The 24,526-nt window shown below is 38.5% G+C and overlaps 2 protein-coding genes across 4 annotated transcripts in view; both read right to left on the bottom strand.

Annotated features, from left to right (window-relative positions):
* si:ch73-362m14.4 overlaps nt 1-4,812 on the bottom strand; it is a 28,294-nt gene extending 23,482 nt beyond the window's left edge. For all 3 annotated transcript variants that reach the window (XR_015520743.1, XR_015520742.1, XM_087301945.1), the window contains exon 1: nt 4,671-4,812. The gene's annotated coding sequence lies outside the window, so the exon portion shown is untranslated. The remainder of the gene's footprint in view (nt 1-4,670) is intronic.
* Nucleotides 4,813-5,986: 1,174 nt separating this feature from the next.
* On the bottom strand, nt 5,987-23,770 carry htr2cl2 (5-hydroxytryptamine (serotonin) receptor 2C, G protein-coupled-like 2). The gene is made up of 4 exons (NM_001442544.1): nt 23,714-23,770; nt 14,606-14,957; nt 13,100-13,300; nt 5,987-8,333 (listed from the first exon to the last, which is right to left on the bottom strand). The coding sequence occupies exons 2-4, from the start codon at nt 14,853-14,855 to the stop codon at nt 7,738-7,740; spliced, it is 1,047 nt and encodes a 348-aa protein (NP_001429473.1). The 5' UTR covers nt 14,856-14,957; nt 23,714-23,770; the 3' UTR covers nt 5,987-7,737.
* Nucleotides 23,771-24,526: the final 756 nt, after the last annotated feature.

Consider the following 24,526-nt stretch of genomic DNA (forward strand, 5'->3'; position numbering starts at 1 on the left):
CGCTAAACAGCCTTATTTCTCTGCACAGCTGAATGATCTGAGTGTAAACACACAGCCGGCCTCTACAGTCAGAGAAAGCAGACTGATTCACAAGACAAAACCATGGCAACGCCTCAGCTATGCTGATGGAGAGACATGCTATAGACTCCTTCACCAGAATCACATTTACGTAATCTGTTCCCAGCACTACAGCCTGGATTGTGAATCAATCTGTTTTTTCCCATGCCCTCGGCTGTCTTAAAGGGACAGTTCACCCCAAAACGAAAACTCCACTTGTTGTAAACCTGTTTGAGTTTCTGCTGAACACAAAGTTATACTGATTTAAGCACAAAACAGTAATGCTGCATAAAAGATTTGCCAATAGAGCAGTGTTTCTATCCAATGAGTTGAGGAGAATGAAATTGGAATTTGCTAATAAACTGGTGGCAAATATCAAAAAGAGAAATGCAGTTTGTTGCGGTAGAAGAAGCCACTGAGTCTTTTTTCTTCTATCATAAATGACGTGTGCATTAGAAAATAAAATGCAATAAAGGCATGGTGGTCTGTGAAGACGTGAGATGCACAAGATAGTACTGGAGGTAATAATAATAATAGAATAATAAGTGGTGCAGTGGGTAGCGCTGTCACCTCAAAGCAAGAAAGTCGCTGGTTTGAGCCTCGGCTGTGGCAGTTTTCACTAATCGGCTTTAAATATTCTAGAAAGGAAACACGGATCAGCTCTGAATATTCTAGAAAGAAGGAAAAACTAATCGGCTCTGAATATTCTAGAAAGGAAACACGGATCCACTCTGAATATTCTAGAAAGAGAGAAACACTAAACGGTTCTGAATATTCTAGAAAGGAAACACGGATCCACTCTGAATATTCTAGAAAGAGAGAAACACTAAACGGTTCTGAATATTCTAGAAAGAAGGAAACACTCATCGGCTCTGAATATTCTAGAAAGAAGGAAACAAACTGGCTCTGAATATTCTAGAAAAAGACAGATATACAACTCTGCTCTGGATATTCTAAAAAGAAAGAAACACGAATCGGCTCTGAATGTTCTAGAAAGAAAGAAACATGGATGGGCTTTGAATATTCTAGAAAGAGAGAAAAACTAATCGGCTCTGAATATTCTAGAAAGAAGGAAACTAATTGGCTCTGAATATTCTAGAAAGAAACACGAATCGGCTCTGAATATTCTAGAAAAAAAGGAAACTAATTGGCTTTGAATATTCTAGAAAGAAGCAAACACAGATGAAAACACAATTGGCTCTGAATATTCTAGAAAGGAAACACGGAGCGGCTCTGAATATTCTATAAAGAAACAAACACAGATGAAAACACAATCGGCTCTGAATATTCTACAAAGGAGGAAACACTAATCAGGTCTGAATATATTAGAAAAGAGGAAACACTAATCAGGTCTGAATATTCAAGAAAGAAGGAAACAAATGAAAACACGAATCGGCTCTGAATATTCAAGAAAGAAAGAAATGAATTGGCTCTGAATATATTGAGAAAAAGAAAACACTAATCGCTCTGAATATTCTAGAAAGGAAACACAGATCAGCTCTGAATATTCTAGAAAAAAGGAAATTAATTGGCTCTGAATATATTGGGAAAAAGAAAACACGGATCGGCTCTGAATATTCTAGAAAGGAAACACGGATCGGCTCTGAATAATCTAGAAAGAAGCAAACACAAATGAAAACACAATCGGCTCTAAATATTCTAGAAAAAGACAGAAATACAACTCTCTTCTGGATATTCTAGAAAGAAAGAAACACTAATTGGCTCTGAATAATCTAGAAAGAAGAAAGCATGAATGAGCTCTGAATATTCTAGGAAGAAGGAAACACTAATCAGGTCTGAATATATTAGAAAAAAGGAAACACTAATCGCTCTGAATATTCTAGATAGAAGGAAACAAACTGGCTCTGAATATTCTAGAAAAAGATGGAAAAACAACTCTGCTTTGGATATTCTAGAAAGAAAGAAACACTAATCGGCTCTGAATATTCTAGAAAGTAAACACGAATCGGCTCTGAATATTCTAGAAAAAGACAGAAATACAACTCTGCTCTGGATATTCTAGAAAGACAGAAACACTAATTGGGTCTGAATATTCTGGAAAGAAGGAAACACTAATCTGCTCTGAATATACTAGACAGGAAACACAAATCGGCTCTGAATGTTCTAGAAAGAAAGAAACATGGATGGGCTTTGCATATTCTAGAAAGAGAAAAAAACTAATCGGCTCTGAATATTTTAGAAAGGGAACATGGATCGGCTTTGAATATTCTAGAAAGGAAACACGCATCGGCTCTGAATATTCTAGAAAGAAGGAAACTAATTGGCTCTGAATATTCTAGAAAGAAAACATGAATCGGCTCTGAATATTCTAGAAAAAAAAGAAACTAATTGGCTCTGAATATTTTAGAAAGAAGCAAACACAGATGAAAACACAATTGCCTCTGAATATTCTAGAAAGAAGGAAACACTAATCAGGTCTGTATATTCTAGAAAGGAAACACGAATCGGATCTGAATATTCAAGAAAGAAGGAAACAAATGAAAACACAACTGGCTCTGAATATTCTAGAAAAAAAGGAAATTAATTGGCTCTGAATATATTGGGAAAAAGAAAACACTAATCGCTCTGAATATTCTAGAAAGGAAACACGGATCGGATCGGAGAACTGTGCGGAGGGTTTTGCCACTCCATAAGCAGAAAACAACAATAAAGTGCATTGATTATTGGTTTCACACTAGTGTCTGTTAGATGTTAGCAATTAATGATAATAGTTGTAATTAGAGTGACACCAAGGTGTAGATCTTGATAAACGACTCCTGCCTCTTTTTCCTGTTGATTAGCACAACAGGGTCAATCAATTAAAGGCACAGCATGCAAGAGTAAATATGCAAGATTAACTACCATTAAAACACTGTGTGCTTACATTATCAGTTTTCTTTTCTATGGTAATTTAATTCGTTGTGATTTTACACTGTGATTAATGCAGTTTATGTGTTGTCACATGTCAACGGCATGCAAGATGTCCAGTTAACCTTGGATGAACATTGGATGATTTATTCGCATGATACTTTTCATAGATTATGCAACCATTTCAGATTGATGTGCATTAATTTCCTTCATTTTCTTGTCGGCTTAGTCCCTTTATTACTGTAATCTGTAATTTACAGTAATTTAGCCTACCCAACTCACCTATACCACTTGTTTTTTGGACTTGTGGAGGAAACTGGAGCATCCGGAGGCTTATAATATGACCTTATTTACTTATTTTTTTAATTAAAACTAGCTTTTATTCAATACAAACTGTAAAAAATAATAAATAAGACGTATTACGACTCCAGAAGAATTAGTTTTGTTTATAAGAAATACTGTGAAAACATCCTTGGTTTGTTAAAGATCATGTGGGAAATATTTATTCATCATTCATTTTCTTGTCGGCTTAGTCCCTTTATTAATCTGGGGTCACCACAGCGGAATGAACCGCCAACTTATCCAGCATCTGTTTTACGCAGCGGATGCCCTTCCAGCATCATTGGGAAACACCCATACACTCTCATTCACACACATACACTAAGGACAACTTTAGCTTACCCAATTCACCTGTATTGCAGGTCTTTGGACTTGTGGGGGAAACCGGAGCACCCGGAGGAAACCCACGGGAAGACAGGGAGAACATTCAAACTCTACACAGAAATGCCAAGAGGCCCAGCAGAGGCTTGAACCAGCGACCTTCATGACAAAGCCACTTGACTATCTTGTAAATAAACAATGCTGTCAGGACTCTTCATCATGATGACACTTTCATTGACATGAATACTTGCTTTCGAGGAATGAGCTCTCCACTTTGAGCAAGTGACACGCTTCTGCAGGTGATCAACCAGGTTTTGCAGTTTGTACTAATTGTTTAGAGAAATGCATTAACTCACAGGTGTCAAACTCAGTTCCAAAAGGGCCGCAGCTCTGCACAGTTTAGCTCCAACCCTAATTAAACACACCTGATCAAACTAATTGAGTCCTTCAGGCTTGTTTGAAACCTACAGATAAATGTGTTAGAGCAGGGTTGGAACTAAACTGTGCAGGGCTTCGGCCCTCCAGGAATTGAGTTTGACACCCCTGCATTAACTGTTGTGCAAATGTAAATAGTGTTGTGAGAAATGCACCAAAGCCACTGAGAAAAACTGTAACATCTAAAAAACTTTATTTTCATTTCACAGGACCTTTAATTCTCATTATTTTTCTCTGACCACACAGTCTGAGCTCTAGCCATTTCTCAGCTCCCCATTTCCCTCCTTCTCTCTCTCATTTCTGGCTATTATAAATTCTCCGTTCAGCACTGAATGAGAGTTACGCAAGAGCTTCTGACTTTCGGTGGCTGACTGTTGATTGCGATGACGTCACTCGCGCATAACGCCGTGCAGCATGACGTCATCCATCTATAAACACTGTGCTGGCATGCGAAATGATAACAGGTGCACACGGGAAAATGTCTGAAATGCTGACAGACACTAATGAGAAGGCGATTAAATCATCGCACACCCAATATACTTGTTCCGAAGCCCGTGTCAGAGATGATCCAGCACCGCTACATCCATGCTATCCATTCTGGCATTATCGCGTAAAATCTCATGCGATATTGAATTACGCGGAGTACTCACAGATAAGTGTAGTCGTCCCCTGTCGGTCTTCTTTGACGCGGACGTGTTTTTTCACGGGCTTTCCCCCCGTTTGCATCGCGTTGAGAAGCGCGGAGGTGGTGCTGATGCGTTGCGTTGCCTGGGAAGCGTCGCTGGTCGCTGCGCGCTGCAGAGGCGGTGCTACTGCGCACGCGCGCGCGTTCACAGTCACACACAGACCACCACCCTATGTATGTGTACGTGATGTGTGTGATCAAAGGGATGCTTTTTTACACTTGTTTATTTAAAGAACAGCATATAAGATTTTACAATAAAAACTACTCATCAACAATCCAGGGGGTAAGTATAAACAAATATACAACATTTTGGCCTTCATGTGTAATGGGCTAATTAAATAAATACATTATAGAGTGTTTAACGTGGGCTTTCTTGTTTAAAGAGTCACTGATACTTTGTTATATACAACATTATGTCAGTCCCTAATAGGGCAGAGTGGTGACAGTTGCAACACTTTTTTTTGCATTTGCTTCAGTTTCTTAGAGACAGTTATTGTGGAAACCCAAACTGTTAATACTGTTAAGATAACACATCTTTTGGACACACATTGCTATAATATGTGTACATATCATTAGTGTAGTCCTTCATATACACACGTATACTCAGTATGCTTACCTTTTCCACAAGCCGTTTGGGTATTACCACTTCTGAGGATGAATAATTGAGTGTACCCCTTGGATATTAGTCAAACATTTGTAAGTGTATTGTTTTTAGTTTATATATATATATATATATATTCCAAAAGTAACTGATTCTGATCCACCCTAAAATGAAAATCCTAAACTCGTCCCTGTAAAACAGTATTTCACATTTGTCTTAATCGTGCCGCTACAGTAAACGACACTAAGCAGTATATAACACTAAAAACGATGAGGCAAAGACTACTCATAAATCGCGTAACAACATGCGATTTAAAAGGATAACTGCTAGTATATAATAGCAACAACAGAAGACAGACTCCTAACAGTTTGGTTAAAAAAAAAGCATGCATATATATATATGTATATATGCATTATATCTTATGTTGCATAGGTGTATTTTGGGCAATATCTAAATTATATGCATTGTATGGGTCAAAGATACTTTGATTTTATGCTAAATATCATAACAAATTTATGTTCTCAAATGTTCATTGAAGTTTTAGTGAATAATTCTCAAAACTCTATTTTTAATTGCATTGTTTAACACTTCATTTAGGAAATTTTCTCAATATTTGGATCATTGGAAATCTTATTTATTTACTTTCAGGTGATCAATAATATATATATAGTCCAGGTGTAAGAAGCGTCATGAAATTATTTTTATTTGCATCATTTTTGCAGTAACCCCTTAAGTGTTTATTCATTAAAATAAAAACATTGATTGTCACCACTAGGTGTCGCTCTACCACTGTAAACTCTGATGCACATGAAGCATAACAATAACATGCTTTATATCAACTGATTAAAGAGTCAACAGGAATATCTGTGCAGTTAAAACAAGTGTCTCTGGAAGAGATTGATCCACTTTAAAGAAAACCATCGAATCAAAAAATTACCAAAGTATCTGGATACAGAAATATCCATACTGTTCTGTACCAGGGATGGGGAACCTTTTTTCTATTTTTGTAACATCATTTAGAGGCCATTTTAAATTATGGGGCTGCTCGATTATGGGAAAAATCATAATCACAACTATTTTAGTCATAATTGTAATCACGATTATTCAAAATGATTATCAATTGAAGTCAAAATTATTAGTGTATGGATGTTTCCCAGAGATGGGTTGCAGCTGGAAGGGCATTCCGCTGTGGCGACCCCAGATTAATAAAGGGACTAAGCCAAAAAGGAAATGAATGAATGAATAGAAATGGTGTGCTGTTCCCTTTGACCTTGGCTGTATCTAAAATGACCCCTACATCACTAGTCTCAATATTAGTCCACAGATATAGTCCACTTAAAGCTGGTGCACTGAAAAGATGCCATGTTTGCAGGTAGATAGATCCCCTTCAGGAGCTTCCGGTTGATAAGTGAGTGTCGCCTTGTGGTACCATCACAGAGAGGCTTTCCAAAACCTTTTCATTCACTGTTCCTCATTGGTGGAATGATATCACTAGCATGTGAATAAAACCAGGACCCCTTCTTCTCCCCCTACCAAACCACACAACAACCCCCAAAAAATTTTGCAAGTCTGAGTGTGCCTCACACAGGTGAGTGGGCTTGACAAACCACCAGCAGAAAACACCCTTTCACCCCTGTCACTTTAACCGACACGTGCACCAGTTTTGCACATTCGCAGCAGACACTTTCTTACAATCACTTCGGCTGCGTCCGAAACCGCATACTTCCATACTATATAGTACCCCAAAATCAGTATGCGAGCCGAGTAGTATGTCCGAATTCATAGAATTCGAAAATCAGTATGCGAAAAGTACCCGGATGACTTACTACTTCCGGCGAGATTCCGGAGTACGCATCCCATGCATGCTGCGCTATCCCATGATGCCCCGCGAGCGAATTCATGAATGGAAGTAAAGCGACGCAACTGACGCACGTAGGTCACGTGACCATGACAAAATGGCGGATGTAGTATGTCCGAATTCCATTCATACTTTTCACATTCATACTGTATAGAACATACTTTTCTAACGGCCGAGTAGTACGTTTAAATTCAAATGCAGTACCTACTGAGTAGTAGGCGGTTTCGGACGCAGCCTTCATGTCTGCATTTGGAAGTGTGCTTCACACAGGTGAGTGGGCTTGACAAACCACCTGTAGAAACACTATAAAAACACTCCCCGCTCTTTACTCCAGCATTTAATTCCCAGAGCACTGACAGTTCATGTGTATAAGCAGCACTTCTTGTTTGTATTGCCTCTTCTTGTCTAGTCGCAGAATGCCTCCGTAATTGTAAGTTGCATTGGACAAACGCGTCTGCTAAATGTAAATGTTGATAGGAAATAAAAAAAAAACATTGACAGTGTTTGTGATAGTCATTTAGCACTTAGACTGCCATGATGTCCGCTGACCTCAGACTTCTCCTGTGGTGTTTCCTAGTGAAATTTACAGCGAAGGTATCGAGCGAAGGCTTGGCGGTACGTCTTGTTGAAAAGGGTGTAAATCAGGGGGTTCACTCCAGACGAGACGTATCCCACCCAGACGAAAATATCGAGGAGTTTATGAACATACTCGCTACAGTTGTCCCGACAGATGGCGTTCAGCACATTGGTGATGAAAAACGGACACCACATGATCAGGAACAGAAAGAAGACGATCCCCAAGACTTTGGAGGCTCGCCGTTCATTTTCCAAAGCTCGATTCATGCCTTGTCTGCTTTTGAGCGGCGAGCGTTTGATAACCGGAAACGCTGACATTTTGGAGGAGGACTTGCTGTTTAGGAAGCTTGTGTCACTTGTTTCGATGGACGAATGCATGCAGGAGCTCTTGCTGTCGTGCGGGAAGGACTTGCTGTGTTTCTGGAGATGATGGAGAGTGAGGTAATAGCAGACCACCATGATGACCAGAGGAACGAAGAAGGCCACGATGGAGCCAACGAGGATAAAGCGAGGCTCGTTCAGGACACACGCGCAGTCTATAAACACCTTCTGCTCATCCTGCAAACCCATCACTGGAATGGGCAGGGACAACACTGGAAGACAGAAAAAACAACAACAAATGTGAAGTACTGCTTCAGAAAGGATCTTTATCTTGAAGGAATACTCAATTTTTATGTAATTTAGTCATTTTTAATCCATTCAGCCGATCTTTGTGTCTGGCAGGATCACCCTACTGTAATTTTATGATTTTAAAGGGTGTAGTACATTCGTTCAGGCTAGACTGAGTTACCTCAGGTGAGATTTTACCCATATTTCTACTCATAATTTTACAGTACACAAATATTGAAGAAAAATGTTTACAGTAAATCCCGCTACTGTTTTTAAAATATTTTAAAGGGTGTAGTACAGTCACAGAGACCTCACTGACTTACTACACATGAGGTTTTACCCATATTTTCATTCATATTTGTACAGTACACAAATATATATATATTTTTAATTATTACAGTAAATCCTCCTACTGTAATTTGAAGGTTTTAAAGGGTGTAGTACATTCGCATAGGCCGAACTGACTTACTACAGGTGAGATTTTACACCTTATTTCTACTTACATTTTTACAGTACTCAAATATTGAAGAAAAATGTTTACAGTAAATCACCCTACTGTAATTTTATGGTATTAAAGGGTGTAGTACATTCACAATGACCTCACTGACTTACTACAGGTGAGATTTTACCCATATTTTTATTCATAATTTTACAGTACACAAATATTGAAGAAAAATATTTACTGTAAATCTCCCTACTGTAAATTTTTATGAATTTAAAGTGTGTAGTACGATCATATTGGCCAGACTGGCTTACTACAGATGAGATTTTACCCATACTTTCATTCATAATTTTACAGTAAACAAGTATTGAATAAAAATGTTTACAGTAAATCACCCTACTGTAATTTTAAGATTTTAAAGGGTGTAGTACATTCATATAGGCCAGACTGACTTACTACAAGTGAGATTTTACCCATATTTTCATTCATAATTTTATAATAAACAAATATTAAACAAAAATATTAACAGTTAATCCCCCTACTGTAATCTTATGAGTTTAAAGGGTGTAGTACATTCATATAGGCCAGACTGACTTATTACAGGTGAGATTTTACTCATATTTTCATTCAAATTTGTATTGTAAATATTTGTGTACTGTAAAATTATGAATGAAAATCTGGGCAAAATCTCACCTGTAGTAAGTCAGTCTGGCCTACATGAATGTACTACACCCTTTAAAATCTTAAACATACAGTAGGGTGATTTACTGTAAACTTTTTTATATGTGTTAATATATATATATATATATATATATATATATATATATATATATATATATATATATATATATATATATATATATATATATATATATATATATATATATATATATATATAGTTTAGCGCTAAGCTAATCAGTGGCCACCTTGATTATATTTTATAACACCAGAATGTTTTATTGATTATAACACCAGAATGAGAGTGTAGTTCCAGGCCACATGCACCTTTCTATTTACATAGAAAATTTGTGAAACTCTGTGGTCATTTTTGAGCGAGATGCTAATGGTCTAATCTAATTCAATGATCTATGCTAAGCTAAGCTAAAAGTTCTCCCGCCGGACCCAGAGACCGAAAAATGGGAAAACTCAACTTCTTAACTCTGTAGGAGAGTTGAAAACGAGCCTATTCCCAAAAGAAACATTGTTTTTTATTATTTTAACGACCTAAAAAGAGATGCACATGAATTGGCCACAAAGAGAAGCTGTGCAGAAACATTGAGCTTTCTGTTGAACGCAGAATACGCTGACTGTGAGAGAGCTAACGCAGAGATTTGCCTGATGCAGCAGTAATGGTTCCTCCTGTCAGTTCCTGTTAGTGCTGTTTCTCTAGGTAAAGACATGGAGCAGAGTCTATGATGGCCCCGGGGAGCGTCTGAAACCGGGTCAGACTGCCTGCCTGACTGCTCACATTATTGCTCATCATGCTAAACAAGCAGAGGAATCGCTGCAACGTCCCGCAGACTAATACAGCAGTGCTTCACGCTGTGTTTTTCACAATCAGAAGCCGCTGATGTGTTAATGTGTGCAGCAGGGGGCGGCAACCTGTGGGGAACTGAAGGGTAACCATTTACAGTACATGTATGCATCAGGGAAATGCTTTCACCCAAAGAAACATACAGTTGAAGACAAAACGGTTCGCCCTCCTGTGATTCTCTTTCTTTTTTTTCTTAAATATTTCCCAAGGGATGTTTAACAGAGTTTCGGTTTAGGGTTAGACCCACTCAGTGAAACAATTCAGTCAACTACCTAAGCTTTAGACCAAAACTCTCTAAACACAGTCCTTTTTATTACACCAGGGGTGTCCAAACTCAGTCCTGGAGGGCCGGTGTCCTGCATATTTTAGTCATTTTGACTTCAGCTGTATCAGTTCATCACTATTCGTGTTAAGCATTATTGGGTAACACTTTACAATAACAGTACATGAATAATGATGTATTAATATGTAAACTAGTCATTACTTTATTATGAATTAATGATGAGTTAAGGTATGCACTAATCATGAATCAACTTTAACTACAACTTGATTCACATGAGTTCATGTGTGAATGACGGCTACCTTAATTACTTGTTAGTACATGATTGTTTGTTGATGAATGTATTACATTAATTTATGCTTAATTTAACCATGATTAACTCATGATATGTTAATGCAGGGGTTCCCAAACTTTTCAGCCCGCGACCCCCAAAATAACAATGCCATAGACTCGCGACCCCCAATATCCTCTGAGGTGGTTATAAATACAGAAACCTTGCATGCAATGACGCAGACACACCAATTAAATTTGTGTCAGTGCTTAAAATGTGCCAGAAAGTATAACCTGATGTTATAAAATCAAAATGCATCTGACGCTATTGCTGCCTTTAATATAATGTAATTACCCCAGGGGTCGCAATCCAATAGAACTAGTAACTATAAGCTACTATAGTAACTATATAGTATATAGTAACTATAAACGACTATTTTTATTTTCAGTATAGCTATGGATAAAATATGTTAATTCTTATGGTTTAATAAAAATAAATAGATTTTTGGAAATCACCAGGCGACCCCCCTTCATTGCCCCGCGACCCCTCGGGGGGTCCCGACCCCCACTTTGAGAACCACTGTGTATAATTATGTTGTGACTTTACTTGGAGGGGCACATCATCATTAACCCCTTCTTAACTACTCATGAACTCCTCATGCACGTCCAACTAGTGAGTTTAAACCATAGACTGTAAAATATATGGATGTAGTATCCGTGACGTCACCCATAGGTTTCTGAAGAGCGCAAAAGAAGCCACAAGTAGGCGCGGCCAACCGTCGCCATTTTGGTCACGCGTCATCACACCCACGGCGGGATACCAAACAAGGGCAAAGAGGCGGAGAGTGGGCGGAGCTACAGACACCTGCTAGCATTTAGTTTGGACCTGGTTCAGACACACTTTACTTTGGGAGAACGATTAAAACTTTATCACCTGTGACTGTGTTTGTATTCTGACCACTTGTGCTTGGTTGTATACTATATCAATAAAGTGTTTTGAGCCACTAAACATTGTTCTTATGACGTTTTTCAACAGGAGGAAAACGCGAATTACTTCCAAACACTTCAGATATAGTCTGTGTTAGTAAATGTAAGACTATTGATGAAATCCAGCATAACACTGTATGACAACGCTTCAGATGACTGATCTAGAGCCTACAGCTAATCAGTCTGACAGATTCTGCAGTGCATTACAGCTCTAAATATAAATATAAACGATAAATGATCTTAAATAAAACAAATACATGTGTAGAGATGGTATATAAGTATATAACTTTACTCACATGGGAAACGGAGGCCACGTGAATGGTTTGTGAGCACAATTAAGTGCACTCAGCATGCCATGCCATCTAATAATTGTAGGAAACAAGTCCAAAAGGCAGTTGACTGTGTAAAGCCACATAAAACAACACAGAAATACGATAAATATGCCGAGTTCAGTGGCTAATCTGCAGGATTCAGGTGACGTGACGTGACGGCGACCAACGAGACCTAGCTGTCAATCAAGTGGCCACGCCCTTAATTATGCAAACTTAATATAACTTAATATAAAGGAAACGGAAGAGTTATAAAAAAATGCACCCCCTCACAGTTGTCATGAAGGGTAATATTAGCTGTATTAACCAAAATCTTTTTTTGTAGCAGGCTGTAAACACCTTTTTTTCTGCTGTAAAGTTGGCCATTCTAACAGTGGGCTCAATTGAAATTTGCTCTGTTTTGGAGCCAGGAGCGGCCAGGACTAGCGGAATTTCGGATGAATTGCAGTTTTAGTTACTTCCGTATTGGCTTCCTGAGGGAGAGCGGGAGGTTGCCGCTTGGTTTAAACTGAATAACACCAGATAAGTGTTGGTCAACATCAACATGAACAGGAGTTCATGAGTAGTTAAGGATGAGTTAATAGTGATGTGCCCCTCCAAGTAAAGTCATGATATAACTATACATTAACAGCTCATGAGTTCATGTTGGTTACATTTAGCTTAAACTTAAATGTTAATTAATACATTAATTAACAACATGTACTAACAAGTGATTAAGGTAGCCGTTATTCACACATGAACTCATGTAACTCATGATGTAGTTATTCTTGATTAGTGTATACCTTAACTAATCATTGATTCATAATAAAGTAATGTTTAGTTTACTTATTAATACATCATTATTCATGTACTGTTATTGTAAAGTGTTACCCATTATTGTAACTCTCACCACTGAATGCTTCTCTCACCTATAGAAATGGTCCACACGGTGATTATTTTGATCATGGCCTTGCGAGATGACTGAGTGTGACTGATACTGAATGGGTTGCGGATGCCGATGTAGCGGTCCAGAGAGATGGCGCAGAGATGCATGATGGAGGCTGTGGAGAAAAGCACGTCCAGAAAGATCCACAGCGGACACAGCAGCTGCGGGAGAGGCCAGGTGTGATCTGGAAGCAGACAACAATAATAATCATTCATTTTTCTTCGGCTTAGTCCCTTTATAAATCAGGAGTCACCACAGCGGAATGAACCGCCAACTTATCCAACATATGTTTTACACAGCGAATGCCCTTCCAGCTGCAACCCATCACCGGGAAACACCCAAACACACTCATTCACACACATACACTGTGACCAATTTAGCTTATGCACCTCCCCTATGGTGCTTGTGTATTGTGGGGGAAACCAGAGCACCCGGAAGAAACCCATACTAAGACAGGGAGAACATGCAAACTCTATACAGAAATGCCAACTGACCTAGCCGAGACTCAAACCAGCGACCTTCTTGCTCTGAGGTGACAGTGCTAACCACTTTGCCACCATTTTCAGATATTCATTCATTCATTCATTTTCATTTCGGCTTATTTGCTTTATTATTCTGGGGCCAACACTGTGGAATGAACCGCCAACTTATCCAACATATGTTTTACACAGGGAATGCCCTTCCAGCTGCAACCCATCACCGGGAAACACCCAAACACACCCATTCATACACATACACTATGACCAATTTAGCTTATGCACCTCCCCTATAGTGCTTGTGTATTGTGGGGGAAACCGGAGCACACGGAAGAAACCCATACTAAGACGGGGAGAACATGCAAACTCCACACAGAAATGCCAACTGACCTAGCTGAGACTCAAACCAGCGACCTTCTTGCTGTGAGGTGACAGTGCTAACCACTTTGCCACCATTTTCACATATTCATTTATTCATTTTCATTTCGGCTTATTCCCTTTATTATTCTGGGGCCAACACAGTGGAATGAACCGCCAACTTATCCAACATATGTTTTACACAGGGAATGTCCTTCCAGCTGCAACCCATCACCGGGAAACACCCAAACACACTCATTCACACACATACGCTACGGCCAATTTAGCTTATGCACCTCCCCTATAGTGCATGTTTATTGTGGGGGAAACCGGAGCACCCGGAAGAAACCCATACTAAGACGGGGAGAACATGCAAACTCCACACAGAAATGCCAACGGACCTAGTCGAGTCTTGAACCAGCGACCTTCTTGCTGTGAGGTGACAGTGCTAACCACTTTGCCACCATTTTCAGATATTCATTTTCATTTCAGCTTAGTCCCTTTATTAATCTGGGGTCGCCACTGCAGTATGAACCGCCAACTTATCCAGCATATGTTTTATGCAGTGGATGCCCTTCCAGCTGCAACCCATCACTGGGAAAATTTTCAGATGTTTAATTAATTTATTTTTGAAGTGAAAAAATGTTAGTACTTACTGTAAAGGATACTTATTAGTGAGATTGGCATAACGAGGAATCCCACCAGCATGTCCGCCACAGCCAGAGAGCACAGGAAGAAGTTGGTGGGGTTGTGCAGCTTGCTCTCGATGGACACTGCCATAATCACCAGTATATTCCCGGCAATGGTGAAAAATATAATGACCAGAATGAACAGCGCAGGCCAGGAGTAGCTGTGGTCTGTGTCCAGCGTCACGTTACATGAAGCAGTAGTGTTCAACAAGGCCATGGCGGCAGAAGTCTTTTTCTGAAGTCTGACTGTGAGTGTTGAGTCTCTGGTGTTGATTAACTGCAGATCCTCCTCATTACCGCTGCAGACTCATGTGCAGACCTGAGCAGACAGATACTGTGGTTAGAAGGATTTTACATATATTTAAATACTTTAAACATTGATGATGTTATGAAAAGTTGTTATGTAAATCTTTGTATCAAATCCAACAAACAGACAGACAGACAGACAGACAGACAGACAGACAGACAGACAGACAGACAGACAAGCATCTTCCATCACCTGCTTTAAGACTAGACTCAAGACTTATTTGTTCCCAAAGGCATTTGGCTGCTAGGAGGTATGATCAGTATTTTTACACTGTTTGTGGTTGTCTGTCTGCATTCTGTTCATTTGTTGGAAAAACTTTGGTCAATGAAAGTTTTGAAAACTGTGCCATGTAAATCAAATTACAGACAGATAGACAGACAGACAGACAGACCGATGGATGGATGGATGGATGGATGGACAGAAAGACTGATAGATAGATAGATAGATAGATAGATAGATAGATAGATAGATAGATAGATAGATAGATAGATAGATAGATAGATAGATAGATAGATAGATAGATAGATAGATAGATAGATAGATAGATAGATAGATAGATAGACTAACAGACAGATGGATGGATGGATGGAAAGATGGATGGATGGATGGATGGATGGATGGATGGATGGATGGATGGATGGACGGACAGAAAGACAGACAGACCAAAAGATAGATAGATAGATAGATAGATAGATAGATAGATAGATAGATAGATAGATAGATAGATAGATAGATAGATAGATAGATAGATAGATAGATAGATAGATAGATAGATAGATAGATAGACAGACGGACGGACGGACAGGCAGGCAGACCGATGGATGGATAGATGGATGGATGGATGGATGCATGGACGGACGGATGGATGGATAGATAGATAGATAGATAGATAGATAGATAGATAGATAGATAGATAGATAGATAGATAGATAGATAGATAGATAGATAGATAGATAGATAGATAGATAGACAGGTTTCTTTAATTCCAGTGAAGTGTCTTGTTGGTTGTGCTCATCCTCTTATTAACTAATATTGACACACTCTGTGTACACCGCAGTGAAATGTCTAATCCGGACTAAGCCTTAATAATGACATCACTATGAAAGAGTGGCATCCTCCTCCCTTGTGTTTCTGTGGCAGAAGCTAAGTTATCTGGAACGACGTCCATGACGACAGCACTTTAATTTTTGATTTTAATGCTTGATCATGTGATGCACTTGGTCGTTGTGTTCACACAAGAAATGTCAACAAACGAGACTTGACTAAACTCACTCAACTTACTGTTCTCACAAGAACTAGCATCTGATCACGAAAGAAAATGTTGACTTTGCTGCTACCCAAATACTAATCATTTCTGGATCTCATTGACTGCTCGCCTGTGGCAAAAGGAGTGGCAAACAGGCTGATTGGAACAATTCCTGTATACGCAAATGTTTTTTTTCCTGAGTAAAGGAACTAGTTTTGTAGTGTGTCAGTTCAGCTCATAAGAGTAAACACAAATGCAAAGTGGCACTTGTTCTTAATAATCTCAAGGAAAGTTCATTAAACAAATATTTGAAAACAAATATTTTTGGAAGTGAACTCATGAGACTTGCTGGATACATTTGAATGAGGAAGAACAATCCTGTTCTTGTAGAAACGTGTGAGTTGACATGCACGGGGTGCTCTTATAACTTGTGTGCAGATGTTTATATATAGCCAGAGGCCACTTTATTAGGTACACCTTACTAGTACCAGATTGGACCCTGTTTTCCATTCCGAACTGCCTTAATCCTTCATGGCATAGATCCAACAAGGTCAGAGATTTTGCTCCATATTAGCATGATAGCGTCACGCAGTTGCTGCAGATTTGTCGGCTGCACATCCATGATGCCAATCTCCCGTTCCACCAAATCCCAAAGCTGCTCTATTGGATTGAGATCTGGTGACTGTGGAGGCCATTTGAGTACAGTGAACTCATTGTCATGTTCAAGAAACCAGTCTGAGATGATTAACACTTTATGACATGGAGTGTTATCCTGCTGGAAGTAGCCATCAGAAGATGAGGACACTGTGCTCATAAAGGGATGGAGATGGTCAGCAACAATACTCAGGTAGGCTGTGGCGTTGACACGATGCTCAATCAGTACTAATGGACCCAAAGTGTGCCAAGAAAATCTCCCCCACACCATTACACCACCACCAGCCTGAACCGCTGATACAAGGCAGAATGAATTCATGCTTTCATGTTGTTGAGGCCAAATTCTGACCCGACCATCCGAATGTGGCAGCAAAAATTGATACCAGAAATCGAGACCAGGCAACGTTTCTCCAATCTTCTATTGTTCAGTTTTGGTGAGCCTGTGTGAATTGTAGCCTCAGTTTTCTGTTCTTAGCTGACAGGAGCGGCACCCGGTGTGGTCTTCTGCTGCTGTAGCTCATCCGCCTCAAGGTTGGACGTGTTGTGTGTTCAGAGATGTTCTTCTGCAGAGCTCGGTTGTAACGAGCGCTTATTTGAGTTACTGTTGCCTTTCTATTCTCCTCTGACCTCTGGCATCAACAAGGTGATGTCATCTAACAGAACTGCCGCTCACTGGATATTTCCTCTTGTTCAGACCATTCTCTGTACACCCTAGAGATGGTTGTGCGTAAAAATGCCAGTAGATCAGCAGTTTCTGAAATACTCAGACCAGCCTGTCTGTCTCCAACAACCATGCCACGTTCAAAGTCACTTAAATCGCCTTTCTTGCCCATTCTGATGCACGGTTTGAACTGCAGCAGATCATCTTGATCATGTCTACATGTCTAAATGCATTGAGTTGCTGCCATGTGATTGGCTGATTAAAAATTTTCAGTTAACAAGCAGTTGGACAGGTGTACCTAATAAAGTGAGTGTATTTTAATGCATTTAGTCATTTAAGATGTAAAAAGTATATAAAAGATTAAAAGAAAAAATGCTGAAAGTCAATGGTTAAAAGTTTCCAGCATTCTTTAAAATATCTTCTATAAACTCATAAATGTAATGGATAAATGATGACACAGTTTTAATTTTTGGGTGAACTACCCCTCTAATGAACGAGAATGGATCCAACTCATTCTGAAAACGTAGCCCTATATACACTTCCGGAGATTACAAATTATGTAGCCAGATGTATGTATGGCTGCATTTTGTATTTAAAACGAACGCTACAGGGCGGTATGAAGACGTTCCTTTTCATGCTTACCAGCTGACCACTTATCCTCAGTGTGGATGGCTGTGGACCGCCAGATGCAGAGCGGAGTTAACCGCTTTAACAGGGTTCTAGTCTGGCGAAGAACCATTCGAGAAAGCAGGTAAGACAAAAACAGAAGGAAATAAACAAGTAAATAACAGGGTGAGAATGTGCTAAAATCTGAAAACATAGTAAAAATCAGTTTTTTTTTTCTGGATCGCTTTTGAAAACATTATTGGTTGGGTTTAGAGAAGGAGGAGGGTTGGTCAGTTGGTCGGTCAGTCAGTCAGTTAACAGCAGCCGCTGGCGGATTTGTGAAAACAAAAACTGCAAAAATTGTAGCTCCTGGGACATATTTGACGCTCTCCAGAAATGTATATAGGGGTACGTAATCAGAATGAGCCTGAATGGATCAGGGGATGTAAACTTTTGCACAGGATGATTCATAATTTGTAATCATGAAAACCCTTGAAGCAGCTCATGCATTCTAAATCTGTGGCTAAACATAACACTAAATGAATCTGGTGCTCACATGGTGCAACCCGAAGCATTCAGAAAATTTCATTATTACAGTACAACATAACTATGCTTTTCACTATAGTTGTAATCTCATAATTATACTAGTTCCGATAGGGTGAAACTAACACACACACAATGACTCCTTACAAACAAACAAGCTCTTCTCAAGAAGCCTCGAACAGCTGAAGACAAAGAACTGAATTAAATATGTCACTCAAACTCACGTCAAAAACATGACATGCTGTTGATTTAGTGTAAATTGAAAGCCAAACATTTGGCTTCCGTAAACCACTACCTGCTGTGGGATTAGCTTTCTATTGTCACCCAGTTGCCAATAACACTGCTGTCCAAACTGATGCGATCGATTCTTATCTAACATTTGATGTCCCACTGTCAAAAGTCTGAATTATTCGCCTTCCTGTATGTCTTTTCCCTGTATTTCTGTTTAACGGAGAGAATATATTTTCAACACATTTCTAAACATGATAGTTTTAATAACTCATTTCTAATCACTGATTTATTTTACCTTTACCATGATGGCAGTAAATGTTATTTGACTACATATATGTCAAAATACTAGTATTCAACTTAGTAATATTTAAAGGCTAACTAGGTTAATTAGGGTAAAGTTAGGTTGACGTTTTGTTGAAGTTACCACTGTCTACAAGACGCTGGATTTTGGTTGCCATACCTGCCGAATAAATGTCAGTATTTGACGTCGATTCGATGTTGGTTTAGGATGTTGGCTAAACGTTGGATTCAACACAACCTAAAATCAACCAAATATCAACGTCTAATGATGTTAAAGCTTGACGTTATGTGAACGTTACCACTATGACGTCTATTAGACGTTGGACTTTGATTGCTATACCTGCCGAATAATTGTCAGTATTTGACGTCGATATGACGTTGGTTTAAGATGTTGGCTCAACGTTGGATTCAACACAACCTAAAATCAACCAAATATCAACGTCATTTCACATTGTTATTGGACATCAAAATAACATCATCCTTAAATGCTGGTGACCTAAATCTAACCTAATATTAACGTCTAATAATGTTAAAGCTTGACGTTGTGTGAACGTTACCACTATGACGTCTATTAGACGTTGGACTTTGATTGCTATACCTGACGAATAAATGTCAGTATTTGACGTCAGTATGATGTTGGTTTAAGATGTTGGCTCAACGTTGGATTCAACACAACCTAAAATCAACCAAATATCAACGTCTAATGATGTTGCAGCTTGACGTTGTGTGAACGTTACCACTATGACGTCTATTAGACGTTGGACTTTGACTTCCATACCTGACGAATAAATGTCAGTATTTGACGTCAGTATGATGTTGGTTTAAAATGTTGGCTCAACGTTGGATTCAACACAACCTAAAATCAACCAAATATCAACGTCTAATGATGTTACAGCTTGACGTTGAGTGTCAATATGACGTTGGTTTAAGATGTTGGCTCCACGTTGGATTTTGGCCACTTTCAACACAACCTAAAATCAACCAAATATCAACGTCATTTCACATCGTTATTGGACATCAAAATAACATCATCCTTAGATGCTGGCGACCTAAATCTAACCTAATACTAACGTCTTACGATGTTGTGTGTCTGCTGGGTAATTACAGCCCACATAGCAAAATATCTCTGGCCCCGCTCTGGCCCACACAATCAGCTTTTTTGCTGCAGTGAATTACGGTACATGACTGGACCAAGTCTGGCTTCCAGACAAGAGCCAAACATGGACCACATCTGGTCCGAGTCTCAGCCAAGTTAATAATCTATAACTGAGAATGAATTGGGCCAGATATGTTGATGTGTCATGACTGCAGTGACCCACATAGCAAACGGACCTGGCCCAAATGTGGCCTCATTATGGCACCGCTGGCTTGTTGCCCGCACAGGCATGCATAATGTCAGCCGAATGTGGGCCCCGCATGGCAATGATGGCACTGCATGCATGAAGACAAACTACATGTGGGCCAGTTGTGGATGTGTGGCCCGGATCAGTGTAGCGATTGTTCACATCAGGTAACGTTAGGCTGATTATGGCTCAGTTTTTGGGGTTTCTGGTTAAACTACAAACTTATAGCTGACAATCTGTACCAATAATAAACATGTTTTGGCCCAGTAAGGGTGATGAATTGGCTTAGAATTTGGGCCAGTTATGGCCCATTATGTGTGGCCCTTGTCTTTAATCCAGTTATGGGCCACTTCATGACCGTCATTCTTTGTGGTACTTAAATTGATAAATCCATTAATCAGTGTGCTTTAGGTATACTATCCCTGCTGAAATATCCAGTTTGCAGCCTCGGATGGTTGGCTAGTTTTAGCTGGTTGACCAGCCTGGATTTTGAGGGGTTTTGGCCACTTCCAGGCTGTTTTCCAGCCATTTCCAGCCTGGTTTTAGCTGGACAAGCTGGGAGATGACCAGCTATAACCAGCTTGACCAGCCTAGCCAGGCTGGGAGCCCAGCCAAAACCAGCTATGTCCAGCTTATACCAGGATGGTCAAGCTGGTTTTAGATGGTTTTAGCTGGTCAATTTCTGGCCTGACCAACTAAAACCAGGCTGTAAATGACTGGAAACCAGCTGGAAGTGGCCAAAACCCCTCTAAAACCAGGCTGGTCGACCAGCTAAAACCAGCCAACCATTCTAGGCTGGTTTAAGCTGGATTTTTCAGCAGGGATGGGTGTGCTTTTTTAAAGTGATCTGATTAGTAGAATTTTTTTTCTTTATTTGAAAATAATGAAAATGTATTTTAAATGTGGGTCAAGATAGGTCGAACTTCCATGGCCCACATATCAATCATTAACATCTGGCCCAAGTATTGTGTGCTGCCTCAAAGACGGTGGCACCTCTGCCAAACCAGGGCCATGTTTGGCCCACAGGCTGTATGCCAGTGCTGTATGAATGCCTGCTGTGCCAGATTTATGCCAAATGGGCCAGAACTCTTTGCTATCTGGGAGATTTTCATTTTTGAGTGAACTAACCCTTTTACCACTTGACTATCCACACTGACTTGTTTCTCCAGAGAGGCTGTGGGTGACGATGATTGTAACGCAGTAATGTGCACCTTCTGTAAAGCGGCTTTGAAATAATAATTATTGTGAAAAGCGCTATACAAATAAAACTGAATTAAGTTATGCAAAATGACAAAGCATACAAATCAGTTCGCCTCAGAAAGAATTACGTTCTTCATCAATGTTGTGATGAAAGTTGTGAAACACGGCAGATAAGCGAGAAATACTGATGAACTGAAACATGCTTGTGGTGAGGTGTAAAATTTATTAAAGTCTTAGTGAGCCACTACTCAAGAATTAATCACGGTAAAGTTTCTAATTGTCTGATTGAAACCTTTTGGTTTTATTTAATTTGCCAGTCTTTTAACATGTATGTTGTCAGATTCCTTAGAATCAATTTAAATATGTTAAAATCAAATACTATTAGATTATATATATATATATATATATATATATATATATATATATATATATATATATATATATATAAAAATATATATTTATATATATATATATATATATATATACCAGGGTCATTGCTAGACTTAAAGCTCTACTAGGGCACAGCTCCCCTGAAAAAAAGAAATATAAATCAATAAAATATTAATATATATATATATATATATATATATATATATATATATATATATATATATATATATATATATATATATATATATGTATGTATGTATGTATGTATATATATATATATATATATATATATATATATATATATATATAAATTGTAAAAAACAGTATTATTGTTATTATTCAATTATTATGATATATTAATCCAGCTGTTTGAAGGAGCCAATATTTTACCCAACCCAGCCTTTTTAGAGTAAATAAAAACCAATTGCAATCTAATATTTAATTATCAAAACTGATTTAAAATAATCAAGTGTCATTTAAGAGTAGATACAAGCACATCACTAAAGACTTTTTTTTCTAAGTGTTTAAACTTACAAAATTCTTGGTTAACTCAATTAGAAATTTAGTTAAAAACAGAAAAATTGCAACAGTTTAATTATGCATTTAGTAATAATAATAATAATAATAATAATAATAATAACAATATAGTATTAAATTAACCCAAGTGTTTGAAGGTGCCCATTTTTTACCCAAATGTGTGTTAGAATAACCCAGAGTTTTTAGAGTGTAGGTGAAAACGACTTGCAATCTAATATTTAGTTATTAAACCTGGCTTGAAATAGACAGAGTAGACACAAGCACGTCACTTCACTAAAGACTTTTATTTTCAATTAAAGCATATATAAACTGTTTAAACTTTAAAAAGGTTGAGTAAAATACAGACAAATGCATTAATTTGTTAGGCATTTAAAAATAGTAACACAATAATAATAATAATAATAATAATAATAATAATAATATGATAATAATAATAATAAGAGAAATTAAACCAGCTGTTTGAAGGCCTATATTAACCCAGATTTTTGTTAAAACAACCCAGCATTATTAGAGTAAATGAAAACCGACTTGCAATCTAATATTTAATTATTAAACCTGGTTTGAAATAATCAAATGACATTTAAGAGTAGATATACAAGCACATCACCAAAGACTTTTATTTTCTAATAAAGTAAATAAAAGAATGTAACATACAAAATTTTTGATTGACTGAAGCTAAAATTTAGTTAAAAACAGACAATGCAACAGTTTGATTATGCATTTAATAATAATAATAATAATAATAATAATAATAATAATAATAATAATAAGTAAACCCAGCTGTTTGGAGGTGCCCAAATTTGTGTTGAAAAAACCCAGCATTTATAAGGTGTTGGAAAAGCGACTTGCAATCTAATATTTTTAATTATTAAACCTGGCTACAAATAATCAAAAATGGCATATAAAGAAATGAACCTGTACGTGACGGTTCATTCCGCTGTGTCGACCCCTAAATTGAGTAGAAAAAATTGTGTAAACCTGCACGTTCTGATACTTGTGTCAGTACAAACCTCAACATTTGAAGTCTTATTTATCTTGAGTAAACAGCGTATCTTACCATCATCTCGCGGCCCGGTGCTCATGGTGTGTGTGTGTGTGTGTATAAGTGTGTGTCCGCTTGTCGAGCGCGCTGTTCATCTCCGCTCCTCATTTATCCGCTGGGAAAGAGGTGTATCAGAATGAGGGCTGGTCTTAATATTACCTGCTCTTTCAGTTTCAGTTGGACCAGTGTTAGTTTGTGTGCTTTTAACCTCATAAAGATAGCCTGCGGTTTGACATTCAGGATTATTTTGCCTATAAACACACACTGCGCTGCGACAGACACACATATAATAGCGAATGATGTGCTCTCTATGATTTTTGAATGCAGGTGTAACTGCTGGACGCTCAGGATACTGAATCCAGTGTCATTTGCCCAGGTTGATTAATGATGTTTTTCACCGCAAAGCTCGTGTCCATAAACCCCTTCATGTCAGCAAACACTGAAAAAACGATTCATTTATTCAATCATTTTTTTTTTTTTGGCTTAGTCCCTTTATTAATCTAGGGTCGCCACAGCGGAATGAACCACCAACTTATCCAGCATATGTTTTGCACAGCGGATCCCCTTCCAGCTGCAACCCATCTCTGGGAAACATACACACTCATTCACACACGTACACTACGGACAATTTAGCTTACTTAATTCACCTATAGCGCATGATTTTGAACACCCGGAGGAAACCCACACCAACACAGGGAAAACATGCAAACTCCACACAGAAATGCCAACTGACCCAGCCCAGCCGGGTCTTGAATCAGTGACCTTCTTGCTGTGAGGTGATCGTCCTACCCACTGTGATGCATGTTGGGGAAACCGCAGCACCCGGAG

Source organism: Danio rerio, chromosome 21, assembly GCF_052040795.2.
Source record: "Danio rerio strain M-AB ecotype USA chromosome 21, GRCz13ab, whole genome shotgun sequence".
Classification (NCBI taxonomy): Eukaryota; Metazoa; Chordata; class Actinopteri; order Cypriniformes; family Danionidae; genus Danio; species Danio rerio.